The 25042-nt window shown below is 42.3% G+C and overlaps 1 protein-coding gene across 1 annotated transcript in view; it reads right to left on the reverse strand.

Annotated features, from left to right (window-relative positions):
• The window catches only part of CDS1 (CDP-diacylglycerol synthase 1), an 86955-nt gene extending 65058 nt beyond the window's left edge, over positions 1–21897 (reverse strand). Inside the window, exon 1 of the mRNA XM_004389707.1 lies at positions 21534–21897. Within this exon, the coding sequence (XP_004389764.1) occupies positions 21534–21650 (117 nt within the window). The 5' untranslated portion in view covers positions 21651–21897. The remainder of the gene's footprint in view (positions 1–21533) is intronic.
• Between the last annotated feature and the right edge of the window lie 3145 nt (positions 21898–25042).

Below are 25042 nucleotides of genomic sequence, written 5' to 3' on the forward strand. Positions count from 1 at the left end.
GCTCCGTGAGGCTGCTGTCTCGTAGCCCGTTTGCTGGTCTCTGATAGGAGTCCAAGATGGCGGATCCATGCTGCGTTAGCTGATAGGGGACCTCTGCATGAATCTCTCCTCGCTCTCCGTTCTCTGTCAGTTTTCTCACTCCATTTGGCGCTTGGCGGAGTTCTTTACCTCTTCATTTGATGTTTTAGGGTTTCAGGATTGTTGTTGTCTCTGTTCGGCTTAGTTTTTTGGATCTTTGCTGTGGGGGGACAGCGTGGTGCTTCTGCCTAGAGTGCCATTTTGCCGGAACTCTGCATTATGCTTTTAAGAACTATCTATATGGGATCAAATTGACAACAGCAACTCGAAAGATTAGATAGAAACCTTAGGGGGCAGTGAGTTTATGTTAATGAGGGAGGAACAACTCAGAGAAGGAGGGTGAGAATGGTTGCAAAACTCAAAGAATGTAATCAATGCCACTAAATTGTACATGTAGAAACTGATGAACCGATGTATGTTTTACTGTGCATATTCTCAACAACAAAATTAAAAAAAAAGGGGGGGGAACCTTATGGAGCACAGTTCTGAAACACATGGGGTTGCCATGAGTTGGAATCAACTCAATGGCCACTGGTACACAATGATGACTCCCCGTAAACCTAGTCTCTCCAGGTGGGTTTTCCACTAGCATCACCTGAAATTCAACATGCTCTCATCTACGTCAAATCTGTGGTCTCCTTCTGTATTTCCTACTACAGTGAAGACACCACCCTCAAACCAGTTAATCAGTTACTCAGGTCAGAAACTTAGGCATCAGCTTAACCCTTGTTTCTCCTTTAACCACTACATTCAGTTAGTCAACATCAAGCCTGTTGTTTGTTCTTCCTCCATCTCCATCCTTACCACTGTTGTTACTCTTGCTGAACATCACCTTCTCTCATGTAACTTATCTGTTTCCAGTCTCACCCTCTCTCATTCATTTTACCCAGTCTGTCCAAAAGAGTCTTTCTAAATTGTAAATCTGATCATAATACTCCCCTGCCTAAAACCATCAGGATAAAGTCAAACTACTACTTAACATTGCTTTTATTGTATTTCATGTGGGACTCTGCTCTTCTGCCCTCTCTTTGATGACTCCCTAGGTTTCACAAAATGACATTCTTCTGCATCTGGAAGTTTGTTCTATGGACAAAGCATAAAATGTGCATTCTCTCTTCCCTGTATCTGCTGTTTCAAACCTCCCTTCCTAATTCCTCAAAACTGGCTACGTACTCATCCTCTGACCCCAGCTTCAATGTCATTTCCTTTAGAAATGTACCCCCCGGTCCCCAGCTCCAGGTTAGCAACCTTTCAACTATATCTCCACAACTCTCTTGATTTTACCTATTCATCTATATTAAAATTATTTGTTTGCTTGCCTTTATCCTCCAGTAGTCCCTAACCTTTGTGAGGAGACAAAATGCCTTCCATCTGCCTCACTCCGGAATCCCAAGAGCCCAGCCTGGCAGAGGACCTTGCATAGCAGCTAACATGTATCAGGCACTAAATAGATATGTGTTGAAAGAATTGAGTCTGCCAACTCATGCTAACATTTAAGATTAAAATAAGAAGTTTCCACGTGTTCTTGCTAGCTAAGTAACCCTGGGCAACACACTTTGCTTGGAACCTCAGTTATTCTTCTGACTAGGACGGACAACTCTTTTCCAATTATAAAATTACAGTGAAACCATGTCTGGTAAGTGATGTTGAAAAATTGAAAAAATTAAAGTTTCTTTATTAACTGTAAATCCAGTTCCTATAGTTAATTAGAAAATAAGAGCAAATTACTTCACAAATGTTAATTTATTTACTTCTCACATTACCATAAAAAAACAACAGTTGCCATCAGATGGATTCTGACTCATGGTGACTTCATGTGTGTCCGAGTAGAACTGTTCTCCACAGGGTTTTCAATGGCTGATTTTTCGGAAGTAGTCTGCCAGGTCTTTCTTTTGAGGTGCCTGTGGGTGGACTCGAACCTCCAACCTTTCGGTTAGCAGTTCAATGTTGACTGTTTGCAACACTCAGGGCATCCCACATTACCACCCAGTCGCACTGAGTAGATCCCAACTCACGGTGACATCATGTGTTGCAGACTAGAACTGCACTCCGTAGAGTTTTCATTGCTGTGATCTTTGGCGCCTCTGGGTGGGTCTGAAGAGCCCACCTTTAGGCTAGTAGCTGAGCGCTTATTTGTTTGCACCACCCAAGGACTCCTCACATTATCGTACAGGTAGGTAAATCAATGCTTCCATTTTGTCAGTGAAAAATTCTGGCTCAGAAACGGGAAATAAAGTGCCCAAGTTCACAGCTGTAAGCAATGTAGCTAGGATTGAAACCATGCAAAAGGTTAAGATGACAACTGTCCCCAAACTGATCTACAGAGTCAATGTAATCCCAACCAACACCCAGCAGGCTTTTTTCGTAGAAACTGACAAGCTGATTCTAAAATGTTTATGAAAATGCAAAAGAGACAGAAGAGCCAAGGCAACTCTGAAAACAAGAACAAAATGGAAGGACTTATACTATTTGTTTTCAGGAGTTATTCAAAGCTACGATAATCGAGACAGTGTGGTGTTAGTATAAAGGAAAAAATGATCAATGGAACAAAACAGAGTCAGTGGCTTGCATACTGCTATGATACTGAACAAGTGGAGTTTCCAGACTAAAAATAGATTAGGAAGAAAGGCCTGGCAATCTATTTCTGAAAATCAGCCAATATGGATCACAACACTCTGATTTGCAATCTATCATGGGGATGGCACAGGGCTGGGCAGTACTTCATTTCATTGTGCATGGGGTCGCCATGAGTAGGGGCCGACTCTACAGCAGCTAACAATAATCCAGAATATATTAAAAAAAACTCTCAAAATTCAAGAAGAAAACAATTCAATATTTAAAAAATAAGCAAAATATGTAAACGGACACTTCATTAAAGACAATACACAAATGGCAAGCAAGCACATGGAAAGATGTTAAACATTATTAGTCATTAGGAAAATGCAAATTAAAACCACAATGAGATACTACTACACATCTATTAGGATGGCTAAAATTTAAAAACTAGACATACCAAGTGTTGGAACAGATGTGGAGGAACTAGAACTCTCATACAGTGTTCGTGGGAATGTAAAATGATACAACCACTTTGGAAAACAATTCCACTCCTAGGAACTTACCCAAGAGAAATGAAAGTATATGGTGATACAATGGCTTGCACATGAATATTCATGGCAGCTATATTCATAATAGCTCCAAACTGGAAACAATTCATGTCCAATATATGAATGGGCAAATTGTGCTATGTTCATACAATGGAATACTACTCAGCAATAAAAAGTAAACTGTTGACACTCACAACAACATGGATAAATCTCAAAATAACTATGCTGAGTGAAAGAAGCCAGGCAATATGTACATGCTATGTAATTCCATTTGTATAAAATTCTAGAAAATGTAAACTCATCTACAGGGGCAAGGAGCAGAAAAGTAGTTGCATGGAGGTGTCATGAGGGATTTTTACAAAAGGACAGAAACTTTTAGAGGTGATGAATGTGTTCGTTATCTTGACTGTGGTGATGGTTTCATGGGGTATATCTATGTCAAACTGTACACTGTAAGCATGTTCAATGTAATATATGTCAATTATAGCTCAATAAAGCTATTAAGGAAAAAAAAAGATCATTCGAATGACACAGAAGTAAATGAAGGAAGGTAAGGTTGAGCTAGGCAAAGGCGGTGAGGTAGAACTGGTGGAAAAAGACAAGCCACCCACGCTCTGCAAGTTGGTGGAGGCAGCAATAGGATTTCCCAAGCACCATGGTGAACAGCACCAGGCCTCAGGTGTATTTACACAGCCTGCTGGCACACAAAGAGCCCCTATCACAGTGACTCTTCAAGAACATACCAGTACACAAACTGCCGTTGAGTCAACTCTGATTCACCGCACCCCCACGTGTCAGAGTAGAACTGTGCTCTATAGAGTTTTCAATGGCTGATTTTTGGGAAGTAGACTGCCAGGTCTTTCTTCTGTGGTGCCTGCGGGTGGACTTGAATCTCTAATCTTTCAGTTAGCAGCCAAGTGCATTAACTGATGACACCACCCAGGGGCTCTTCAAAGAGCGCACAGGAGTCAGGAAAAGAGGATGGAGATGCTGAGGGCCAATTCTAGGGGCCAGAAGGACAAGAATAAGGGCATGGGAATCAAGTAACAGGATCCAGTCCATTCAAAATGACGGCTCCAAGTAAAATTCTCTAACTAAAGAAAATAAGCAGTAGTTTGGAATTCAACAAAGGATAATATACTAAACCACACATGTTTCACCCCTTTTACTCCTGGTTCAAAGAAAAGTTGAGTCAGAAAACCAAGGTCAGCCTCTCCATTCCCGGTCCCCTGATGTTCACACTGATCTCTGTACCTCAGGCATTAAAATTGCAATCAAACAAAAGGAAACTAGCAAGTGACACAGAGCTGTGTGCTTGCAATGAGAAGGCCTTTAAAAATCTTTAAGCTAAACAGTTCTTACTGGAAACATTAGGCTGTGTCCCTGATTCCAGCCTTCTCAGCATTTTCTTTGTTTCTTGTTTCCATATAGGCGTGGATTCCTTCTCGTCTCCCAGAGAAGGAAGGAATTGCTTCTACCTTTTCTGGGGACAGGGACTAAACAGATAGATCTATTTCTTAATAAGTGAGCAGTTTTGTGAACCAAGATTGGGTTGAGGGGAAGGGAACTGGCAGGGCTTAGTTCCGGTTAGAACCCCTGCTGAGAATTCGCATTCCACCCCAGATATACTGAATCAGAATCTACAGTTTAACAAGCTCCCCAGGTGATTCTTATACATGATAAATTTTGAGAACCACTGTTCTACTAGTGGTTCTCAGAACTGGTCACAAACCAGCAGCATTAGCATCACCTGGGAACTTGTTTTTTAGAAGCGTAAACTATCAGCAGGGGTCAGTACCATAAGAAACCTGCTCGAAGCCCTGGGAATTGGTTCAACGCCTCTGCAATGATTATAAAGGTCAAGTGGCTTAATAACATTGTATTCAATAGAAATCTGAGTATCTCAGTGACAATCTCTAACCTCGTGAGGTAAAGGACTAGTTTTACCCTGAGTAAGGTGGCTTTTGTCCTCGGCTCTGGAAAAATAACCCTTGGAATAATCAGGGTGCCTTGGTCTGGAAACTCTGGTGTTGTAGTGGTTAAGTGCTATGGTTGCTAACCAAAAGGTCAGCAGTTCGAATCCACCAGGTGCTCCTTGGAAACCCTATGGAGCAGTTCTACTCTGACCTATAGGATCACTATGAGTCGGAATCAACTCGATGGCAATGGGTTTGGTTTTTTGGTTTTCGTCTGGGACTTCCAGACCACACCTGAGAATTTGTGCTGGTGAGTGGGGGCTGGCCAGACCAGAAAAGACTCAACTGGGAGGCTGATGATTTAGCCTATCATGCAGAATTGGCAGACAAAAGGCCAGAACCCTAAGGCTCAGAGAGTTTCCTGGTTCGCAAGAATGTCTGTTCTCCAGAGGAGAGTGCGTCCCTTGGAACATGGAAACTCCACTTTGGGAACCCTCTCATGCCTCACCCTATGAGTCTCTTCGTTTGTGTCCTTTTTGGTTATAATAAATTTGCAGTCGTAAGTATGGTATACTCTCTCTGAGTTCTGTGAGTCATTCCAGCAAGTTATTGAACCCAAAGGGGCAGTGGGAGCCAGCAGGTCAGAAAGCAAGAGTGTCATGTAGACTCCAAAGCTTGTAGGTAGCATTCTGAAAAGGTAGTGCGAAACAAGCCCTGAATTTGTGGTCAGCAGGTCAGAAGGCTGAGGCATCGTGTGGACTCCCCAAATTTGCGGCTGGCGTCTGCCTATTTGGCAGTGCGAAGGACAGTGTCCTTTTAATTTATAAGCGCTGTCCTAGCTCCGGGCAGCTAGGGTCACAGAGAGAGTGCCACAGGGGTGGCTGGTGACAAGGATGGAGAAATGGGAATGTGAGAATTGGGTCAATTTCCGAATTTGGAAGACTGGATTCATACTGATTCTTACCACACAACCCTCCTACACTTTGTAATTATGATCAGTAAAGCCTTCTCATCTTTTCAAGATTTGGACTGAAAAGGAAAAGACTGGTCCTCCCAATGTTTCTCTGCAGCCCTCGTTCTATTTCCCACTGCAGGATAGGTGATTAGATAGTCCAGCACACCATCATACTATTCTGATCAGGTGCTACACCACAAAACTCACTGCCTGTGAGTTGATTCCAACTCACAGCGACCTGACAGGACACAGTAGAACTTCCCCCTAGGGTCCCCAAGGCTGTAAATCTTTACAGAAGCAGAATGCCACCCGCTGCGGCTGGTGGGTCTGAACTGCTGACTTTTTGGTTTCCAGCTGAGTGCTTTAACCACTGTGCCACAAGGTCTTGATACCAGAATAAGAGAAAATGAAATAAGCCTCATCAGTACATACAATGCCTTACTAAAGGGCAAATTCTATTGTCACTCCACCATTTAAATCCCTCCCGTGGCTCCCCACTGCTTAAGATCAAGTCCAACGTCCTTATCAGGGTTTATACACTCGGCAAGTTCTACTCTCCAGCCATGGCTCTGGTCATGCCCTCCCTCCTGCTCCATGCTCTGGAGAACAGAACTTCCTGTGCTCTCCGGAGCGTGAACACAGTCTTAACCTCTCAACGTTTTGCTATGCAGATCCCTCTATTTGTAACACTCTTCCTCCTCCAGCCTAGCTTTGCCTGGTGAGCACCTATTTAGATGTCACTTCTTCTAGAAAGCCTTTCTTTATGGGACATACTGTAAGTAGAATAATGGTCCCCCAAAGATGTCCATATCTTAATCCTGGAACCTGTGAATATATTATGGTCATCACACAATTACGTACATCACAGAAGATCATAGGAAGAATTCAGATGGAATTAAGGCTGCTAATCAGCTGACCTTGAGATGAAGAGATTTTCCTGAATTATCTCAATGATCCTAATAAGTGAAAGAAGACACGAGAGTCAGTGTCAGAGAAGACAAAAAGGAGTGATGTGATCGCTGGCTCTGAAAATGGAAGAAGGGGCCATAAGACAAGGAATGTGGGCAGCCTCCAGAAGCTGGAAAACGCAAGGAAATTGATTCTCCCCTAGAGCCTCCAGAAAGAACGCAGCCCCACTGACACGTTGACTTTAGCCCAGTGAGACCAGTTTCAGACTTCTGACCTCCAGAACTATAATAAGTTTGTGTTTTTTTAAGCCACTAGGTTTGTGGCAATTTGTTACAGAAGCAATCAGAAACTAATCAAAAGCCCCTCAGCTCAGATTTTGCAGTTCCTACATGCCCCTCAAGCACCCTGCCCTCTTTGCCACAGTTCACAGGGCACACTATTTTGACTGCTCGTTCACCCTCCATAGTCTCAGCCACTGGCCACACCTGCAACCAGGTGCTCAGTGAGTATGTGTTGAGGGAATGATGACCGGCCATCTCTATCCCCAGATCAAATCAGGATGATTCCTCAATCTACAACGCCTTTGTCCTACTCTACTTACAACACAGTTGCTGTTATTATTTTTTGCCAATCCTAAAATATAGCTACAATACTCAAATTCTATTTTAAAACCTATTTTAAAACTTCCCTAAAATTTTTGACTGTCTCTGATCTTTCCCCTTGACACTCCATTCTATTACACATTAATATCAGTCTGTTTTGTGAGGTCCCTGGGTAGCACAAATGGTTTGCATTCAACTACTAGTCTAAAGGTCAGTGGTTTGACCCCACTCAGCAGTGCTGCAGAAGAAAGGCCTGGAGATTTGCTCCCATAAAGATTATAGGCAAGAAAACCCTGTAGAGCTTTTCTACTCTGTAACACACAGGGTCACCATGAGTTAGAATCAACTCCATGACAATGAGGTTTGTTTTGTATTTTGATATGTTTTATGGCTTTATGTTTAAGTCTTAAATTCCTCATTAAAAATAAAGATCCCTAAAGGCAAAATTCATGGGATAACAGAAAAGAACTTAGAATACTGAGGAGTTTTATTTAAACATGAAATACGACTGTCATTACAAATTTGCATTTTACTCGAGATCTTATTAGCGCTAAGCTCTCCATAGGTACTTCATGTTTTCAGGGCTAAGGGAAATAATGCTTACAGCTCTCCCACCTTGCCTCCAGTCAAAGGCAAAAACAAGTCTATGAGCTAAAAATAACAAAGTCTGTTCCTGGATATTTTCTGCAATGTGTGAACCTTGATTTGATCCTGATGTGTGTGCAGGGATCCTATGGTAGACACTTAGGGGAAATTTGAATAAGGACTGCTTATGTAGATAAGCAAATCACTGTTGAGGTTTTTTTAGACAAAATAATGGTACTGTGATTATGTGGAATGTATTTATTTTAAGTGATCTGGAAGGTAACTTAATTTTCAAATGGTTCACCAACAAAATATTTATCTACACATATAAGGGAGGATTAGGCAAATCTAGCAACAACCTAACAATTGTTAAGTGGTGGATACACTGACAATCATTGTACTAATCTTTTAACTTTTCTATATTATTAAAAACCTATAGTAAAAAAACAAAAAAAAATCAAACTAAACAACATACTGTTGGAGGATACAAACATATATTGCAAACCCATCAAGGGAAGGAAGGAAATGGTAAATATAAAATTCAAGCTGTGATTACCTCTGAGAGAACAGGTCACCCTGGAGACTGGATGATAGATACATAAGTATTCCTTGTATCAGGATCCTTTTGTATCAATTCCGTACTCAGGGAAAGCAATGTAAACTGTTGGTAGGACTACCACAAGCACAATTCCAAGGGCACTATCTACATTGAACTCTACATGAATCACGTCTTGTTGAGTTGTGCAAAGCATCAACCCTGAGACAGTTCAAGTGCAAACAGTAAGTGGGCAAGAAACAAAACAAAACTCTGAAAGAGACATGCGTCTGAATTTGTTTTCCAGACCTGAATTTTTGTATATAAAGGTAAAATATTCAGTCCCAGATGGCGCAATAAATATTTACTGCTCCACAGTGTCGCACAGTTTTTTCAAATGACCTGCTTGGGTCAAGGGGTGGTAGTGAGTCCAAACTTAACTGCCACGGGTTTGGTCCCACCTGGGCCAGCCAGAAGATGAAGTCAGGTTGGCTTCATCAGCCTTACATAAAGATCTTAAATAGCTGGCCACGGCTCCTGGCAAATAAAGGGAATTGCAACCACAGCCAGGAAGAAGGAAAGCAACACGTTCGATCAGACTCTTGTTTCTCCTTGCCTGTGCATTCTCATTTACATTTAAAAGAAAGGTTAAAATTACAAAATCTTAAGCAAACAAACACTCGATGACATGACATGACATGACATGAAAAATAACTTTGACCTCTCTTAGTGGATAAGGAAATAAGTAAACATTTAGAGCGATAACTTGGCATAGCTCAGGAATGATTAACAAACAATTGGTCATTAATGAAATTAGTTTCTCTTCTTTTCTGGAGTCACTTTAAAATGTGATGCCATTCTCATTAAATAAGAACTTCAGAATAATTTCCTAACTAAATGAATCAAAGTGTAAACAGCTATGTTACTGTTTGCCATCCAGTCGATTCCGACTCACAGTGACCCTATAGGACAGAGTAGAGTTGCCCTATAGAGTTTCCTAGACCATAATCTTTGTAGGAGACTATCTCCAGGTCTTTTCTCCCACGGAGCCACTAGTGAGTTTGAACCACCGAGCTTTCGGTTAGCAGGTAAGTGTTTAACCATCGCATCACCAGGATGCCTTATAAACAGCTATAAAGTAAAAATAGAAGCTAATGATTTCTTTTCCTAATCAGTCATAAAATAAGCAAGGAAATACTAGGAACATTTTGGTTTGATTTAAATCTAGATGCCTGAACTCACAGAATTACAGGTTTTCAGCTAAAAGTTTCTTGTCTAACACCAATGTTTCATATCAGAAGGCCAAATTAGTTCAAAATCATACAAGCAGGAAAAGAGTAACAAATTTCCTAAGAAAGTAAATGTTTTAATTAGTTTTATAAACTTAGGACCTCATATCTAATTTCTTCTTTATATTTCTTAGTCAGAAAATTTAGGGTAAACCTCAGCTCTAAATACCATGTGACCCTGAGCAGGGTGTTGAGGTACAGACTTTAGTTCTCTCAGGTGTAAACTACAGCTATCTCCCTTGTTGTCTTGGTTATCTAGTGCTGCTATAAAAGACATACCACAAGTGGATGGCTTTAACAAACAGAAGTTTATTCTCTCACAGTCTAGGCGGCTAGAAGTCCAAATTCAGGGTGTCAGCGCCAGGGGAATGCTTTCTTTCTCTGTTGGCTCTGGAGGAAGGTCCTTGTCATCAATCGTCCCCTGGTCTAGGAGCTTCTCCGCGCAGGGACCCTGGGTCCAAAGGGCACACTCTGCTCCTGGCACTACCTTTCTGGGTTGTATGAGGTCCCCCACCTCTCTGCTCACTTCTCTCTTTCACAGCTCAAAAGAGATTGGCTTAAGATACAACCTAATCTTGTAGATTGAGTCCTGGCTCGTTAACATAACTGCCTCTAATCCTGCCTCATTAACATCACAGAGGTAGGATTTACAACACAGAGGATAATCACCTCAGATGGCAAAATGGTGGACAATCACACAATACTGGGAATCATGGCCTAGCCAAGTTGACACAAATTTTGGCAGGACACAATTCAATCTGTGACACCTGTCTACGGAATTATTAAAAGATTCAAATTGGTATTATGTGTATGTGAGTATTTTGCAAACTATAAATTACTTTACGCGGATACCAAAAAACAAAGGCAGTTGCCATGGAGTCAACTCCAACTCATGGTGGTCCCATGTGTGTCAGGGTAAAATCGCGCTCCATAGGTTTTCAATGGCTGATTTTTCAGAAGTAGATTACCAGGTCTTTCTTCCGAGGCACCACTGGGTGGACTCGAACCTCCAATTTTTTGGTTAGCAGCTGAGCATATTATTTGTTTTAGCCACCCAGGAACTTCTTTACACTGATAAATTACTTTATCTTTATATCATTCAGTGAAAGCCCATAATCCAAGATGTTAGTATATTATTATAATTAGTTGTTATGCAGCAAACAAATCCTGATCTTTTCTCAAAGATACAAAGAGTATAAAAAGCCACCAAAAAAAAAAAAAAAAAGAAAGAAAAAGATCAAAGCCGCAAATGTAATAGGCGCCCGACAAGCATTTACTGAATATATAGAACCAAACTAACCTCAGGAAATACGTTAGTAAATTCTTAAATGACCTACTTTCCTTATATTGAATAAAAACCTTCATTTTTTTCCTAAATTTTATTGTTGTTGAGAATATACATAGCAAAACATACATTAATTCAATAGTTTCTATGTGTACAATTTAGTGACAGTGATTAATACATCCTTTGAGTTGTGCAAGCATTCTCACCCTCCTTTTCTGAGTTGTTCCTCCCTCATTAACATAAATTCACTGCCCCCTAAGGTTCTTATCTAATCTTTTGAGTTGCTGTTGTCAAAATTTGATCCCTGTAGATAGTTCTTAAAAGAGCCTAATGCTCAAGGCAGACCTTTTTTACTAGTTAAGCTAAACTACTGCTTGGTTTTAAGAAGACTTCAGGGGATATTTCTGGTCTAAGGATTAAAAATTATCTCAGGGCTATAGTTTCAGGCATTCATCCACCCTCCATGGCTAGAGAAAGTCTGGAGAGAATTTGACATTCGGTTCTGTATTGTCCCCCTTTTGATCAGGATTCTTCTATAGAATCCTGGATCAAAATGTTCAGCAATGATAGCCGGGCACCATCCAGTTCTTCTGGTCTCATGGAAAAGAGGGCAATTGTGTGTGGAAGCAATTAGCCACACATTCCATTTTCTTGATTCTCCTTCTTCTCCTGTTGCTCCAGGTGAACAGAGACCAATTGCTGTGCCTTGGATGGCCACTTGCAAGCTTTTAAGACCACAGGCAGTACAAAACAAACTAAAACAGAAGCACTAAACACAGTATTTTATTAGGCCAATTAACTGGGATGTCCCATGAAACCATGACCCTAAACCTCCAAACCAAGGAACCAAATCCCATGAGGTGTTTGGTTATACATAAGCAGCTCAGCAGCTACACTTTTTTTTTTTTTTTTTTTTTTGTCACTGTTGTAACTATATGTATCACACAACTTTTGCCAATTCAACATTTTACAGGTGTACAATTTATTGGCAGCAATAATCAGCTGTGCAACTCTACCCTTAATCAATGCAACTTTTCCATCACTGTTAACCTCACTTTTCCCCACTCCCTCCCACCCCAGGTAACCACTAATAGCCTTTGGTCTCTGTACATTTGCCTTTTCTTGTCTTTTTATGTAAGTGAGGTCATACAATATTCGTCCTTTTGCAATTGGTTTATTTTGGTCAGCATAATGTTGTCAAGCTCCATCTATACTGTAGCATGTATCAAGACATGCCAAATGAGACCTCATAAAAATTAAAAACTTTTGTGAATAGACAAGGTACTACCTAGGAGACTATCTTTGGAAACCATATATCCGATAAGACTTTAATAACCAAATTATATATAAAACATAGACAACTTAACAACAAAAGACAAACAACCCAATCACAAAACGGGCAAGGGTCTTGAATAGACATTTCATCAAATAGGACATTCAAATGGCTACCAGACACATGAAAAGATGCTCAGTGTCATTAGTCATCAGAGAGATGCAAATCAAAACCACAATAAGATACCATTTAACTCCCACTGGGATGGCTAATACTAAAAAAAAAAAAGAAAGAAAGAAAGAAAAGAAATGTTGGGGAGGATGCGGGGAAATTGCTGGTAGGAATGTAAAATGGTACAGCCATTGTGGAAAAACAGTATGACAGTTCCTCAAAAATCTAAAAATAGAACTACCATGTTGTTGCTGTTAGGTGTTGTGGAGTCGTTCTGACTCACAGCAACCCTATGTACAACAGAATGAAACACTGCCTGGTTCTGTGCCATCCTCACAGTCATTGCTATGTTTGAGCCCACTGTTGCAGCCACTGTCAATCCATCTCATCAAGGGCCCTCTTCTTTTTCGCTGACCCTCTACTTTATCAAGCATGACGTTCTTCTCCAGGGACTGGTCCCTCCTGATAACATGTCCATGTGACCTAACAATTCACTTCTAGGTATATACCTAAAAGACTTGAAAGCAGAGACTCAAAAAGAGACTTGTACACCAATGTTCACTGCAGCACTATTCACAATAGCCAAAAGGTGGAAACAACCTAAATGCCCATCAACAGCTGAATGGATAAACAAAATGTGGTACATACATTCAATGGAATACTACTCAGCCAGAAGGAGAAATGAAGTCTTGATACATACTACAGTGTGGAAGGGGCTTGAAAACATTATGCTGAGTGAAATAAAGCCTGTATTTTTAAAAAGCCATCTCCTAACACAAATAGTTAAAGGAAAACAAACACACGAAACCCCTGTAGTTAGCTGTGCCATTTATGTGCAAACATACTAACGTCTGTTTTATAAAAATGCATAAAAGCACATAAAGTACAACCATATTACACATGTAAATATCATTTTTTCTTTATGAGATAACTTTCCAGAGGACTATTTTAAATTGTTCCACTTTTCCCATTTATGGCAAAGAAAATACTGTTCACATCAAAAAGTCCACTGCAGTATACATCCAAAGCTTGATGTAGCTGATGGCATCCTATGGCAAAATTCCTCAAAATATGAAAATAATTTATTTAAAATTAAGACCATGAGTAAATTCATGTGGTAACACCAGGATACTCTTTAGAAATCTGAAATAAAATACAAAACATACTTCAACAATGTGAAACTACCTTTCCCCTTACCCTCACATAGCTTACTGTCTGCATTAATTTTCATATTTCACTGTCTTCATTAGCATAATTACACTATTCCAAGAGACTCTTGCTCAGGAGTTCATGGTTCACTACAAGAACTTTCCAAAGACACATCATCTTCTTCAATACGAAACATCAACAGTCTTTGCCCTAAGATTTTTTGAACAGCTCACCTCAAGATCTTTACCTTGCTGTTTCTTTTCCAGAAATCCCAAACTGTTATACTGTGTTTCTTCTAAAACCACTGCCATCCAGTCAACATTGTGATTCTTCTAAAACCACTGCCATCAAGTCAATTCCGATTCACAGCAACCCTAAAGGGCAGCTGTAATCTTTACAGAAGCAGACTGCCACATCTTTCTCCCACAGAGTGACTGGTAGGTTCTAACCACCAATCTTTTAGCTAGCAGCCGAGCGCTGAACCATTGTGCCACCAGGGATCCTTATTATGATCCTTACTCAATCAAGTCCTCACATTGAAAGACTTGCCTTAAACAAAACTTCTAATCCTCAAAATCCAACCTTGCCCTTCCTCCCTCCAAGACACTACCAAAGTTTTGTCAAGGTGGTGTTTTCCCTCACCACAGTTAGCCAAAAACTCACCTCTATCTTATCAAAAAATGTTATAGAAAATGAATATACTGCACTCAAAAAAGTTGTTATATAAAATGAATATACTGCAAACAATAAAAGTTGAATTACCGAAAATTATTTAGGTGGTGGTATTAACTAACAATTGATCAACAAGTGGGGAGTATCAGCCTAAATGATATTCTAGAAATCTGGTTCAGTGGTAGAATTCTTGTCTTCTATGCAAGAGACCTAGGTTCGAGTCCCAGCCAATGCACCTCATGTACAGCCACCACCCATCTATCAGCAGAAGCTCGTGTACTGCTATAATGCTGAACAGATTTCGGCAGAGCCTCCAGACTCAGATGAACTAGGAGAAAGCGTGGCTATCTACTTCCAAAAATCAGCCAATGAAAACCCTAGAGATCACAATGGTCCAATACACAATGGATTGTGGGGATGGTGCAGGACTGGGTTGTGCGTGGGGTCACCATGAGTCAGGAGCCAATTCGATGGCAGCTAATAACAACAACAACAGATCTAAATATTAGTATTTTATTAACAGGCTAGATTTAAATGAAAAAATATATAAAAAATATTCCTTACATCTGCAAGTGACACCGTAGTCTTGGCCACACTGAAGTGTGGCAAAATGAAGTAATAATGTATAGGAAATAAATAAGGTTTAGTTAAAAAGTAAAGCAGACAAGATGCATTTGTGGCATTCTGGACTGGATTCCAGGACCATAAAAGAACAACAGTAAAAAAATTGGTGAACTCTGAATAAAGTCTGTAGTCTGGTTTCTAATGTTGTACCAATGTTAATTTCTTGTTTTGACAAATGTACCATGATTATATAAAATATGAACACTAGGCAAAACTGGGTGAAGGGTCCATGGAAACTCTATCTTTGTAACTGTTCTGTAAATCTAAATTATTCCAAAACGAAAAAATTTATTTTAAAAATATTAGAGTGCTTAGGAAAGGAACTGCAAAGATCTCAAATGAGGAAGGATAGACATTAATTGGCTCTGGATTGTTTCCCCTTCAACTTCAAAAATCAAAAATTATTTCAAAGTCACAGCCCCACCATGTACAAGAACACCAGGGACCTTATCTGAAACCATGCTATTCCACTAGGGCTCCCTGTTACTGGCCACAACCTTAGTGTGTCTGTACTCCCTTCTCTCTCACAAGGTCTGCTAAATCAGATCTTAATTTCCATTTTGAATTGCTCAATCCCTCTTAACGCATTCAGAGCTTCATCAGCCCACTTGGGGTTTCAGTTCACTTCCCTGTTCGCCCTAACTTGCCATCAGCCACCTGAATCCTGTACTCATTGACTCTAATTCTTTTCACCTCCTTGACCTTTTGGCATTCCCAGGTCTAGATCATTCCCAGTGCCTTTCTTCTCAGCTATTAAACGGCATTATTCCTAACACACAGTTGTTGTGAGGACTGAATAAAGTAAGATGTAAAAGTACTCTGTGAACTCAAAACCACTCTACAAGCATTAACTACTAAGACTCCTATTCCTACTGAGTTACAGAACTATGTTAATTTGGTCGTTGCTATTAACTGCTTTGAGTCTATTCCGACTTACATGTGCAGGGTAGAACTGCTCCAGAGGGTTTTCAAGGCTGTAACCTTTCGGAAGCAAACTGCCAGGCCTGTCTTCCGAGGAACCTATGGGGGGGTTAGAACCCCCAATCTTTTGGCTAGTAGTGAACCCTTAACTAGGAGCCCTAGTGGCGCAGTGGGTAAGAGCTTGGCTGCTAACCTAAAGGTCAGCAGTCCTAATCCTCCAGCCACTCCTTGGAAATGCTATGGGGCAGTTCTACTCTGTCCTATATGGTTGCTATGAGTTGTAATCGACTTGATGGTAACAGATGTGGTTCGGTTTTGTTCAGAGCCCTTCATTATCTGCACCGCCCAGGGACTCCATGCTAATTTGGTACACAACAAATTTATGTTATTTTCTGTCAACTGAACCATCACTAAATTTGATAATTCTACTAGTTGCTTCTTGGTCATTTCTCATCATATTCCTTGTTATGGACTGAACTGTGTAACCCCAAAATATGCTGCATTGCAATCCTAACCCTATACCCATGCATGTAATCCCATTTGGGAATAGGGTTTCCTTTGTTATGTTAATGAAGCCATGTCAGTGTAAAGTGTGTTCTAAACCTAATCACTCTGATTTATAAAGAGCTGCATTGACACAGAGACAAGGAAGCACAAATTGGGGGTGGGGGGAGGATGAGATAGATGCCTCATGAAGGAACCTAGGAAGCCGGGGCTACAGAAGCTGAAAGAGACAAGGATCTTCCCCCAGAACTGACGCAGAGAGAGCCTTCCTCTAAGGCTGGTGTCCGGAATTCAGATGTCTAGCCTCCTGAACTACGAGAAAACAAATTTCTGCTCATTAAAGCCACCCACTTGTGGTATTTCTGTTACAGCAGCATAGGAAACTAAGACACTCCCTAAGATTGGCACTCTAAATTGTGTTCCAGTCACACTAGTCCTAGAATGTGACTAGAGTTCAGAGATAAGCTCTGCCACTTGCTCTAGATCATTTTGGGCAATAACAATCATACTCTAGAGCAAATTTATTAGTATTTTAAATATATATATATATATAATGATTGGGTTTAACTAATTGTTTCTAAGATCCCTTGAAGCTCTATGAGTCTATGATTCCCTACTTTACTGAGAAAACTGAAGGCATCAAACACTTTTATCTTTCCTCCTTTGTATTTCAAAATGTGTCTGTATCCACCCTCCATTTCATCCCTCTTTCTTTGCTTAGCTACCTCAATCATCTGTATTCTCCAACCCATGTCTGCTTTCCTTTTTCTAGGTCCTGCTCATCCTCATCAGTATCTTTACTCTCACTCTCTCCAACTTCTTTCAAGCAAATACCTATCTCCCCTCACCCTTGAAAAAGGAAATCTTCACTTGACCCTCCTGCCCTCACTAGCGGCTATCCTGTATTCCCTCTCACTGCCACTTCTTGACTATAACTACCAATATTTCACTTTTCATTCCCCTCAACCTAAAACTCGGCTTCTACTGAGATCTTTTGCTAAATTCAACGTTCTATGTCTCAGCCCTCATTTCTAAGTTTCATTGATGATACACTCTAAGCAATCCCACCTTCTTTAGCTCCCAGGTCCCTCGTATCTGGGTTCCGTCCCTGCATCTCCAACCCTTCTCTAAACAAGGCTCTGTCTTCAGTGTCTCTACCCTAACCAATATTTGACATCTCCAGCCCTGACCGTTCACTTTGGCTGCCATCACCACCTTGAGCTACCTCTCACATAGGCTCCCTTTCTCAACCTCCCTGATATAACCTGCCCAAACCAAACTACCCAGCTCACTCCTAACCTGGAAAACTACCCAATCATCTTTACTTCTTTCCTAAAAGTCTTTTAAGTCAGCAAACAAAATACGAATACCAGCAGTCCCTTCTTTTATTAATCTTACTCTGACCACCTAGTGTATGCCCCACCATCAGTCATCATCTAAAATACATAACCTCTCTTTCAACCCCCACGCCCCACCCTTCAGACTTGGCACTCTACAAACCCTCATCATTTCCTATCTATACTATCTGTAATACCCTCCTATCTTCTTTGTGGCAGATCTCTTCCCTTTCAATACTATCGCCATACCACTGCCAGAATGATAGGTTAATGCCTCTGCAAAAACTTCCAGAGTCCATGGAATAAAGCATAACCTCCTTCACAAGACTCTCAAGCTTCCTACCTGTCATGGATTGAATTGTGTCCCCCCAAAATATGTGTCAACTTGGTTAGGCCACGATTCCCAGTATTTTGTTGTTGTCCTCCATTTTGTGATTGTAATTTTATATTAAACAGGATTAGGGTGGGATTGTAACACCCTTACTAAGGCCACATCCCTGATACAATGTAAAGGGAGTTTCCCTGAGTGTGGCCTGCACCACCTTTTATCATACAAGACATAAAAGAAAAGGGAAGCAAGCAGAGAGTTGGGGACCTCATATCCCCAAGAAAGCAGTGCCATGAGCAGAGTGTATTCTTTGGACCCGGGGTTCCTGCGTGTAGAAGCTCCCAGTCCAGGGGAAGACTGCTGACAAGGACCTTCCTCCAGAGCCAACAAAGAGAGAAAGCCTTCCCCTGGAGCTGACGCCCTGAATCTGGACTTCTAGCCTACTTTACTGTGAGGAAATAAATTTCTCTTTGTTAAAGTCATCCACTTATGGTATTTGTGTTATAGCAGCACTAAATGACTAAGACACTACCCCACCTTCCAAATACACATAGTTTATGTTCTAGTAATACCAAACTAATTTCAATTCCCTAAGCCTAGCCCTCTGCCCAGAATGACTTTCTCCAACACTTGACTACCTAATGAGTCTCCCTGCATCTTTTCATCCCAAACTCAACCCTCACTTGACCCTCCTTTTTAAAGCTTTTTCTGTTGCATCCATATAAAGTCCAACCATGCCATCTGTGCTAAAAATGAGCCTTGTACAGACTTCTAATAAATCTTCTAGGCAGTAGGGTTCCGGGGGTGGGGGTGGGGGGTTCTTTGTCATCTTTCAAGTACCACTCTAGCATTTGACAAACTGGAACACTGCCCTGCAGGTAAGAAACACTTTTTTCACTTGCTAATTCTCTGGAGAGGAAACCTTTTCTCAGCAGAAGTCTCCAGCTCCTGTACAATGGCAATGTCAAGTTAATAATATCATTATTAAAAGACCACAAAATAGCAACGCATGGGAGTGTACTATAATAGCAGGATATAATACGCCTCCTCCACATCCTTCAAGAGTTTTGCCTTTACTGCAGCTTAAACAGAGAAGGTACTTAAAACATTTAAATGCACCAAATATTAACCAGCCTCTATTGTGCAAACTGATTTTAAAATAGCCCTTGACCTGGAGATACAGGTGTGTTCAAATACACACCCTGATAGGAAAGGACAGACAGAAGGACAGAGTTCAATGTCTTGAAGCTTGCCAAGTCAGGAGTTCCCTGTGATAAACTCTAAAAGTACAGCAATATTTTAGACAGTTTGAATATGCTCGTCATTATTTAAGAAATCTTAACAAAACAGTCTAAATATGGTGAAGCCTACTCTCAGAAAACAAAATCCAGCTGGATTTATTAATGAAAAACAACAGTACAGTGTTTATAAATTAATAAATAAATATGCAGTGAGGTAACCCAGTCACCGGTATCTAGAGAGGACACCCTGAGTCAAATCAAACCACATAGTTTCCATTTTAAATACATTAGCAGGTTAAAAAAAAAAAAAATTCAAAAGGTATGTTATGCATGGCTTCCTGAACATGTTTTATCTTATGAAAGCTTGTTAGCTTCTAGTCAAGGAAGTCAACATGGGGAAGTGGGTATTTCCTTGATTCTAAACTATACCAGTTCTAGAACAAAACAAAACTAACCTAATTAATTCTATTTCTGGTCTAGTTTCCAAGGCGATTTTCACAAAGACTATTTTCAGCCCACTGTTTCCAGCTCTGTAACTTCAACCTTCAGTATCTGGAAACTGTTATTATATTTTGGATAATTCCTTGACACATATGTTCTATCACAGACTCCCATTTTATTCCACCACTATCCAGGACAGGAAAAAAGGGTCTCTCATTCCACTAATTCTAAAGTTTCAGTCCTAAAATTACCGTTAAGCCCTTTATTTCATGCATATTTAGGGCTTTGTAACACGGCAAGGATGGATTACCCAATAAGCAAGGTACACATGGGCTTACTTGTGCTTACTAATTTGTGGTGCACAATTTCACCTCTTTTTCACCCCATCAAAGATAAGTTGAAACCTATGTGAAATTGTGAACTACAGATTAGTATATAAACACAATTAAGCCTGTGTGTACCTTGCTTACTGGTTAATCCACCCCAGAACATGGGTTACATCAAGTTAATCCACATCAAGTTCCAGGTGGAACCTTCCCTAGTCAGAACCACCAATGAGTCTCAGCAAAGGTACAAACTGGAAAAGCAATCAGGAAGTTTAAGTTCTAGTTTCAAAACGACAATGCCTTGACCTTGGGCAAGCCACTTCACTTCTGCAGTTCATACTGCAATACCTAATGCAAAAAAAAGAATGTTTCTAGGAATAGTTAAATGCTTTGAGCTTCCTGAATAAAAGGAATTTTATAAACAAATTTTTATAAGACAATCTATTCTCTTGCCCAATTTGCTAAACTGACAAGTTCATAAGGTCATAAAACTACGTTTTTCAAAACTTGCTACTTACACCACTTAATTATCTAAAAAGCCCTAAATTCGATTCTTTTCTAGCTTTAAATGGAATAGTGATATTACGTCTACTTTTTCTTAAATGTGAAACAAGAGTAATCTCTTTAAAAAAAGTGAAAAATCCTCATGAATCAACGTGCCTGGTTAAATAAAATCTACTGGTAGACAGAAGAACTGCACTGTCTTTTCGCGGAATTAAAAGAAGCTGGAAGATTACAATTCTGTCACGTGTATGAAACTCTCAAACCTCCAAAACCTATTATACTGAAAAACGACGGACGAAACCAAAGTGCTGATGGGGTAGCACAAGAAGCCAAGCCTCCAGCGTCAGGATCCAATGACATGTTGGAACCGAAGGTATAAGTCCTCACTAACTTGTTCCCTCTACTCAGAAGAGGTGTGAGGTGGTAGCTACTAGAAAACTGCAGCTTCTAAGGTGGCAGGTTCCATCCTGGTTCTAGTGTCCGCCCCAGACCCCGGGGAGGGGGTCTGGACTGGAAAGACGCTAAATTGTAGCCAAGGTGAATCATCCAGCTATCTCGGGTAGTTGTCATCGTCATCCTGGGAAGCGCACCATCACCGGGGGCCGGGTTCTTGACCCTACTTGGGGAAAGCAGCAAATGAAGCCAGGCCAGGAGGGAGGAAGAGGCAGCGGGCAGCCCACACCTTCACCTGACTTTCCGTGGGCCCAATTCTTGCTCTCAGGTGTCCCTGCCCAAACTAGGACCCAGCCAGACGCAGGTGTGCGCCTCTCGCGGCTCTACTTACTTTGTCGCTGGTGCTCTCGGTTTCGTGGTCGCCGCCAGCCGCCTCTCCCTCGCGGGGCGGCGGCGCCACCGCCCCCCCGGGGCCGGGACAGCCTCCCCGGTGCCTCAGCTCCAACATCTCTCGCTCCCGCGTGGCCGTGACGGCCTCCTCCAGCGCCCCGAAACCCAAGCTGCGAGCGGGGTCCGCTGGCCGGCCGCCTTGCCACCCTGCAGCCGCGCACACGAGGTCCGGCACAGCCGCGGCCACTAGCAACCCCCTACCATGGAGCGGGAGCCGCCGCCGCCGCCGCGCGGGTTCACCCCCAAAACGGCATCAACGTGCGAGCGCTCGTGGCCGCCTACAGCGAGCGCGGCGCCGGCAGAGGGCGAGGAACCGGCGCCGGGGGCCGCCTCGGGGTGCGGGGCAGCTCGGGGCGCCCGGCCCGAGCGAAGAAGGCGGGGACGCGGCGGAGCGCGGCAGCCGGTTGCCAGGTGCGCGTCTCCACGCAGAGGCCCAGGTGGGAGGAGAAGAAGGGGCGGAGAGCGATGGAGGAAGCGTGACCCGCCTTAGCAATTCGCAGGGCATCGGCAGCCGCAGCCGTGCCACTCCCCGCCCCGCCTCCCAGAGCCGGACTCCGGAATCTGTAAACCCGGGCCTCCTACACCTTTCTCCCAGTTCTCGCCTCCAGCAGCGAAGTCACGCGTCCGAGGCCCCACCCCGCCCCGCCCCTCTGCGCTGCACTGCGGTTCCCACAGCCCCGCCCCCCTCCGGGAGGGTGACGTCATGAGGCCCGGCCCCACGACTCCGCCCCCTTCTCTGCGCGCAGACAGGTTGGGGCTAGGAGGCATTGTGGGAGGGGCGCAGGCTGGAAGACAGCGGGGAGGAGCAGGGAGGTGGAAGAGGCACGTGCCCGTTGCATTGAAGCGAGGAGCGAGAGCTTGAAGGCTCATCACAGAGCAGCTATGAGGGCTGGAAAAACTACTCCAGTCGCCTGGGCACTACTGACAGCATTCAGGGCTAGCCTTACAAATGACTCCACGGCTGCATCAGCTTGACACACTGAGGCGTGTCGGAGGTTCAGAGGCGTCCAGAAGCAGAAACTTGTCTGGCAGGACGGGCTTGTTGGCTCTGCGCATTCCAGCCCTGTGTCATCACCTTAAGAATAGAAAATGCGTTTGCCTCCCTGGGCGTCCCGGCATGGGTTGGCCACAGTTGGAATCACGAACTGAAGTGCTGTCTCTGAGAAGCCCGAGTGCTGAATCTCACACAACTCACTGTCTAGCCTCGGAAGACAGCCTGCAATGCCCTGGACTACGATTGCTAACCAGCTGGTCTCTAAGCAGGCATGGACCTTGGGCTGTTAAAGCTGTAACAGGAAGGACACACATTCCGCATTAATTCCATTCCAAATCCTGTTAGAGGGTGATTAGTTTTCTTGACATGTATCTGCCACCTGGCCATTACTGACAAGCCGACGAATGGGAAAAATAAATAGGCACGCCTTTACACAAACAGGACAATATTCGGGAAGGAACCCTTATATAAGCAAATCAGCAATACAAATTTCTCAAGGTCATTACTGACATCATGAAAATTAGTAACGTGTTCTGAAGATTTTAAGACAAACAAGCAAAAACAAAATTGGAAGTTGGATGCATTGAAGAGATAGCATTAGGACATCATTTACATCACCAAACAGGTCCTCTTTAAAGTTCTAGGTTCAGATCTGGTCACCATATTTTCTAAAGGATATACAGAAATTGGTTAGCCTTATGGGGAGAATAACAAAAATAACAAAAGGCATGAAATAAGACTTTTGAGTGGTGGACTTGGTGTGGTTTTCCTAAAGAACAAAAGACTATGGGGTGACTACATTACTCAATTTTTCTCCATTCCTTTGGAGAGTCAGAAACGAAGGACTGTTTGATTGTCAAGAAGATAAGGCTGAGAGGCTACTGAAGGCAGTAGCGGGGTTTCCATCTCTGGGTTCCTCACCACCACCACCACCATCACCACCACCCCCCAGCACAAAGGGGCATTTGTAGTGCTTCACTGGTCCATTCTAACCCTCCTGGAAGTCAAGAAGCCTGAGTTATAGACACACCATGTAACTAATTGGCTTTGTGGCCTGGGGTAAGTTGTTAAATTTCAATTTCCCGAGCTATTAAAGGGAGAGTACAGAGAATGGCCTCTGTGGTTCCTTCCAGCACGCACAAGTCTACAACTAAAGGCTCACTTTAGCAGAATCCAGCCCTTCCCTTTCCCCAGGCCTCAAGAAAAGTGGACCAAACACAGCAAGGTACCTGGCCGGTTTCTTCTCCCCACAATCAACCTGCTAGCTCCCTTGACTTTTTTCTCCTTTTGCTGCAGGAGAAAAAAAAAAAAAAAACATAGTGAAAGGAGTGGCAGGAGGGAGAAACGGAAGACAGTAGTGCATGACAGAAGAAACACTATACCCCAACCCAAGAAAAGTAGGACCAGGGCAAAGACTGCCAAACAGAGTGGTGGACTGCTTTACCTGACCCTTCCTTAAGCTCTGCCTAGTTCCTATATTTCAGCTGAGATAGTAATTTCTTGTTATTTCTTTCACAGTCTTCTTCATTATAATTATTCCCACTAGTCGAGTGGTTAGACTGAGCCCAGCCAGCAGGAACCACAGTTTATTCATCCTTACACCCAAGCTCTTGCCACAGTGCCTGCCTCCATCCCCACATATTCAACAATATTTGGTTAAGGAACGAATAAATGGCAGAGGTGTAGCATATCCAGGGAAAGATATGTAGTGTTTATGACTTTTTCATATAAAGGTCTGTATTGGGCTTGGAGTTCCTGGGTGGTGCATGGTTAACAAGCTTGGCAGCTAACTGAAAGGCCCGGTGATCTACTTCTGAAAAACTAGCCATTGAAAACCCTATGGAGCACAGTTCTACTCTGACATACATGGGGTCGCCATGCATCGAAATTGACTCAACATTGGTTTAGTAACTTGCACATTTTATTTAAGATATATAGTGCAGTAAAACCTGCAAAAGCCAGAACCTGTGTAACCTGTCAGAGAAGGAAAACTCAAATATTTTCCACTAATAAAGAGCAATAGAAAAGGTAAGACTGCACCCTGCCAAAGGTGGAAAACTTTCGACACCCAGAAAAATAAGGCAGTCCCTTCAAGTTCTGGCTCACGCAGGTTTCACTGTATTAGGATACATTCAAGTAGTCCTGGTGGCACAATGGTTCATTAAGTGCTCGGTTGCTAACCAAAAAGGTTGTCGGTTTGAACCCACCCAGCAGCCCTGAGGATAAAGACCTGACAATTGGCTTCTATAAAGATTGCAGCATAGGAAACCCTAGGGGGCTGTCTACTTTGTCACACTGGGTCACTATGAGTCTGAATTGACTTGAAGGCAGACAACAACAGTGAGGGATTTGCTAGAAGGAAAAGAAAGAGAATGCTAATATCACTGTTGTTGTTGTTGTTAGGTGCTGTGGAGTCGATTTCGACTCATAGTGACCCTATAGGACAGAGTAGAACT

The sequence above is a fragment of the Trichechus manatus genome, unplaced genomic scaffold (genome assembly GCF_000243295.1).
Source record: "Trichechus manatus latirostris isolate Lorelei unplaced genomic scaffold, TriManLat1.0 scaffold00257, whole genome shotgun sequence".
NCBI lineage: Eukaryota > Metazoa > Chordata > Mammalia > Sirenia > Trichechidae > Trichechus > Trichechus manatus.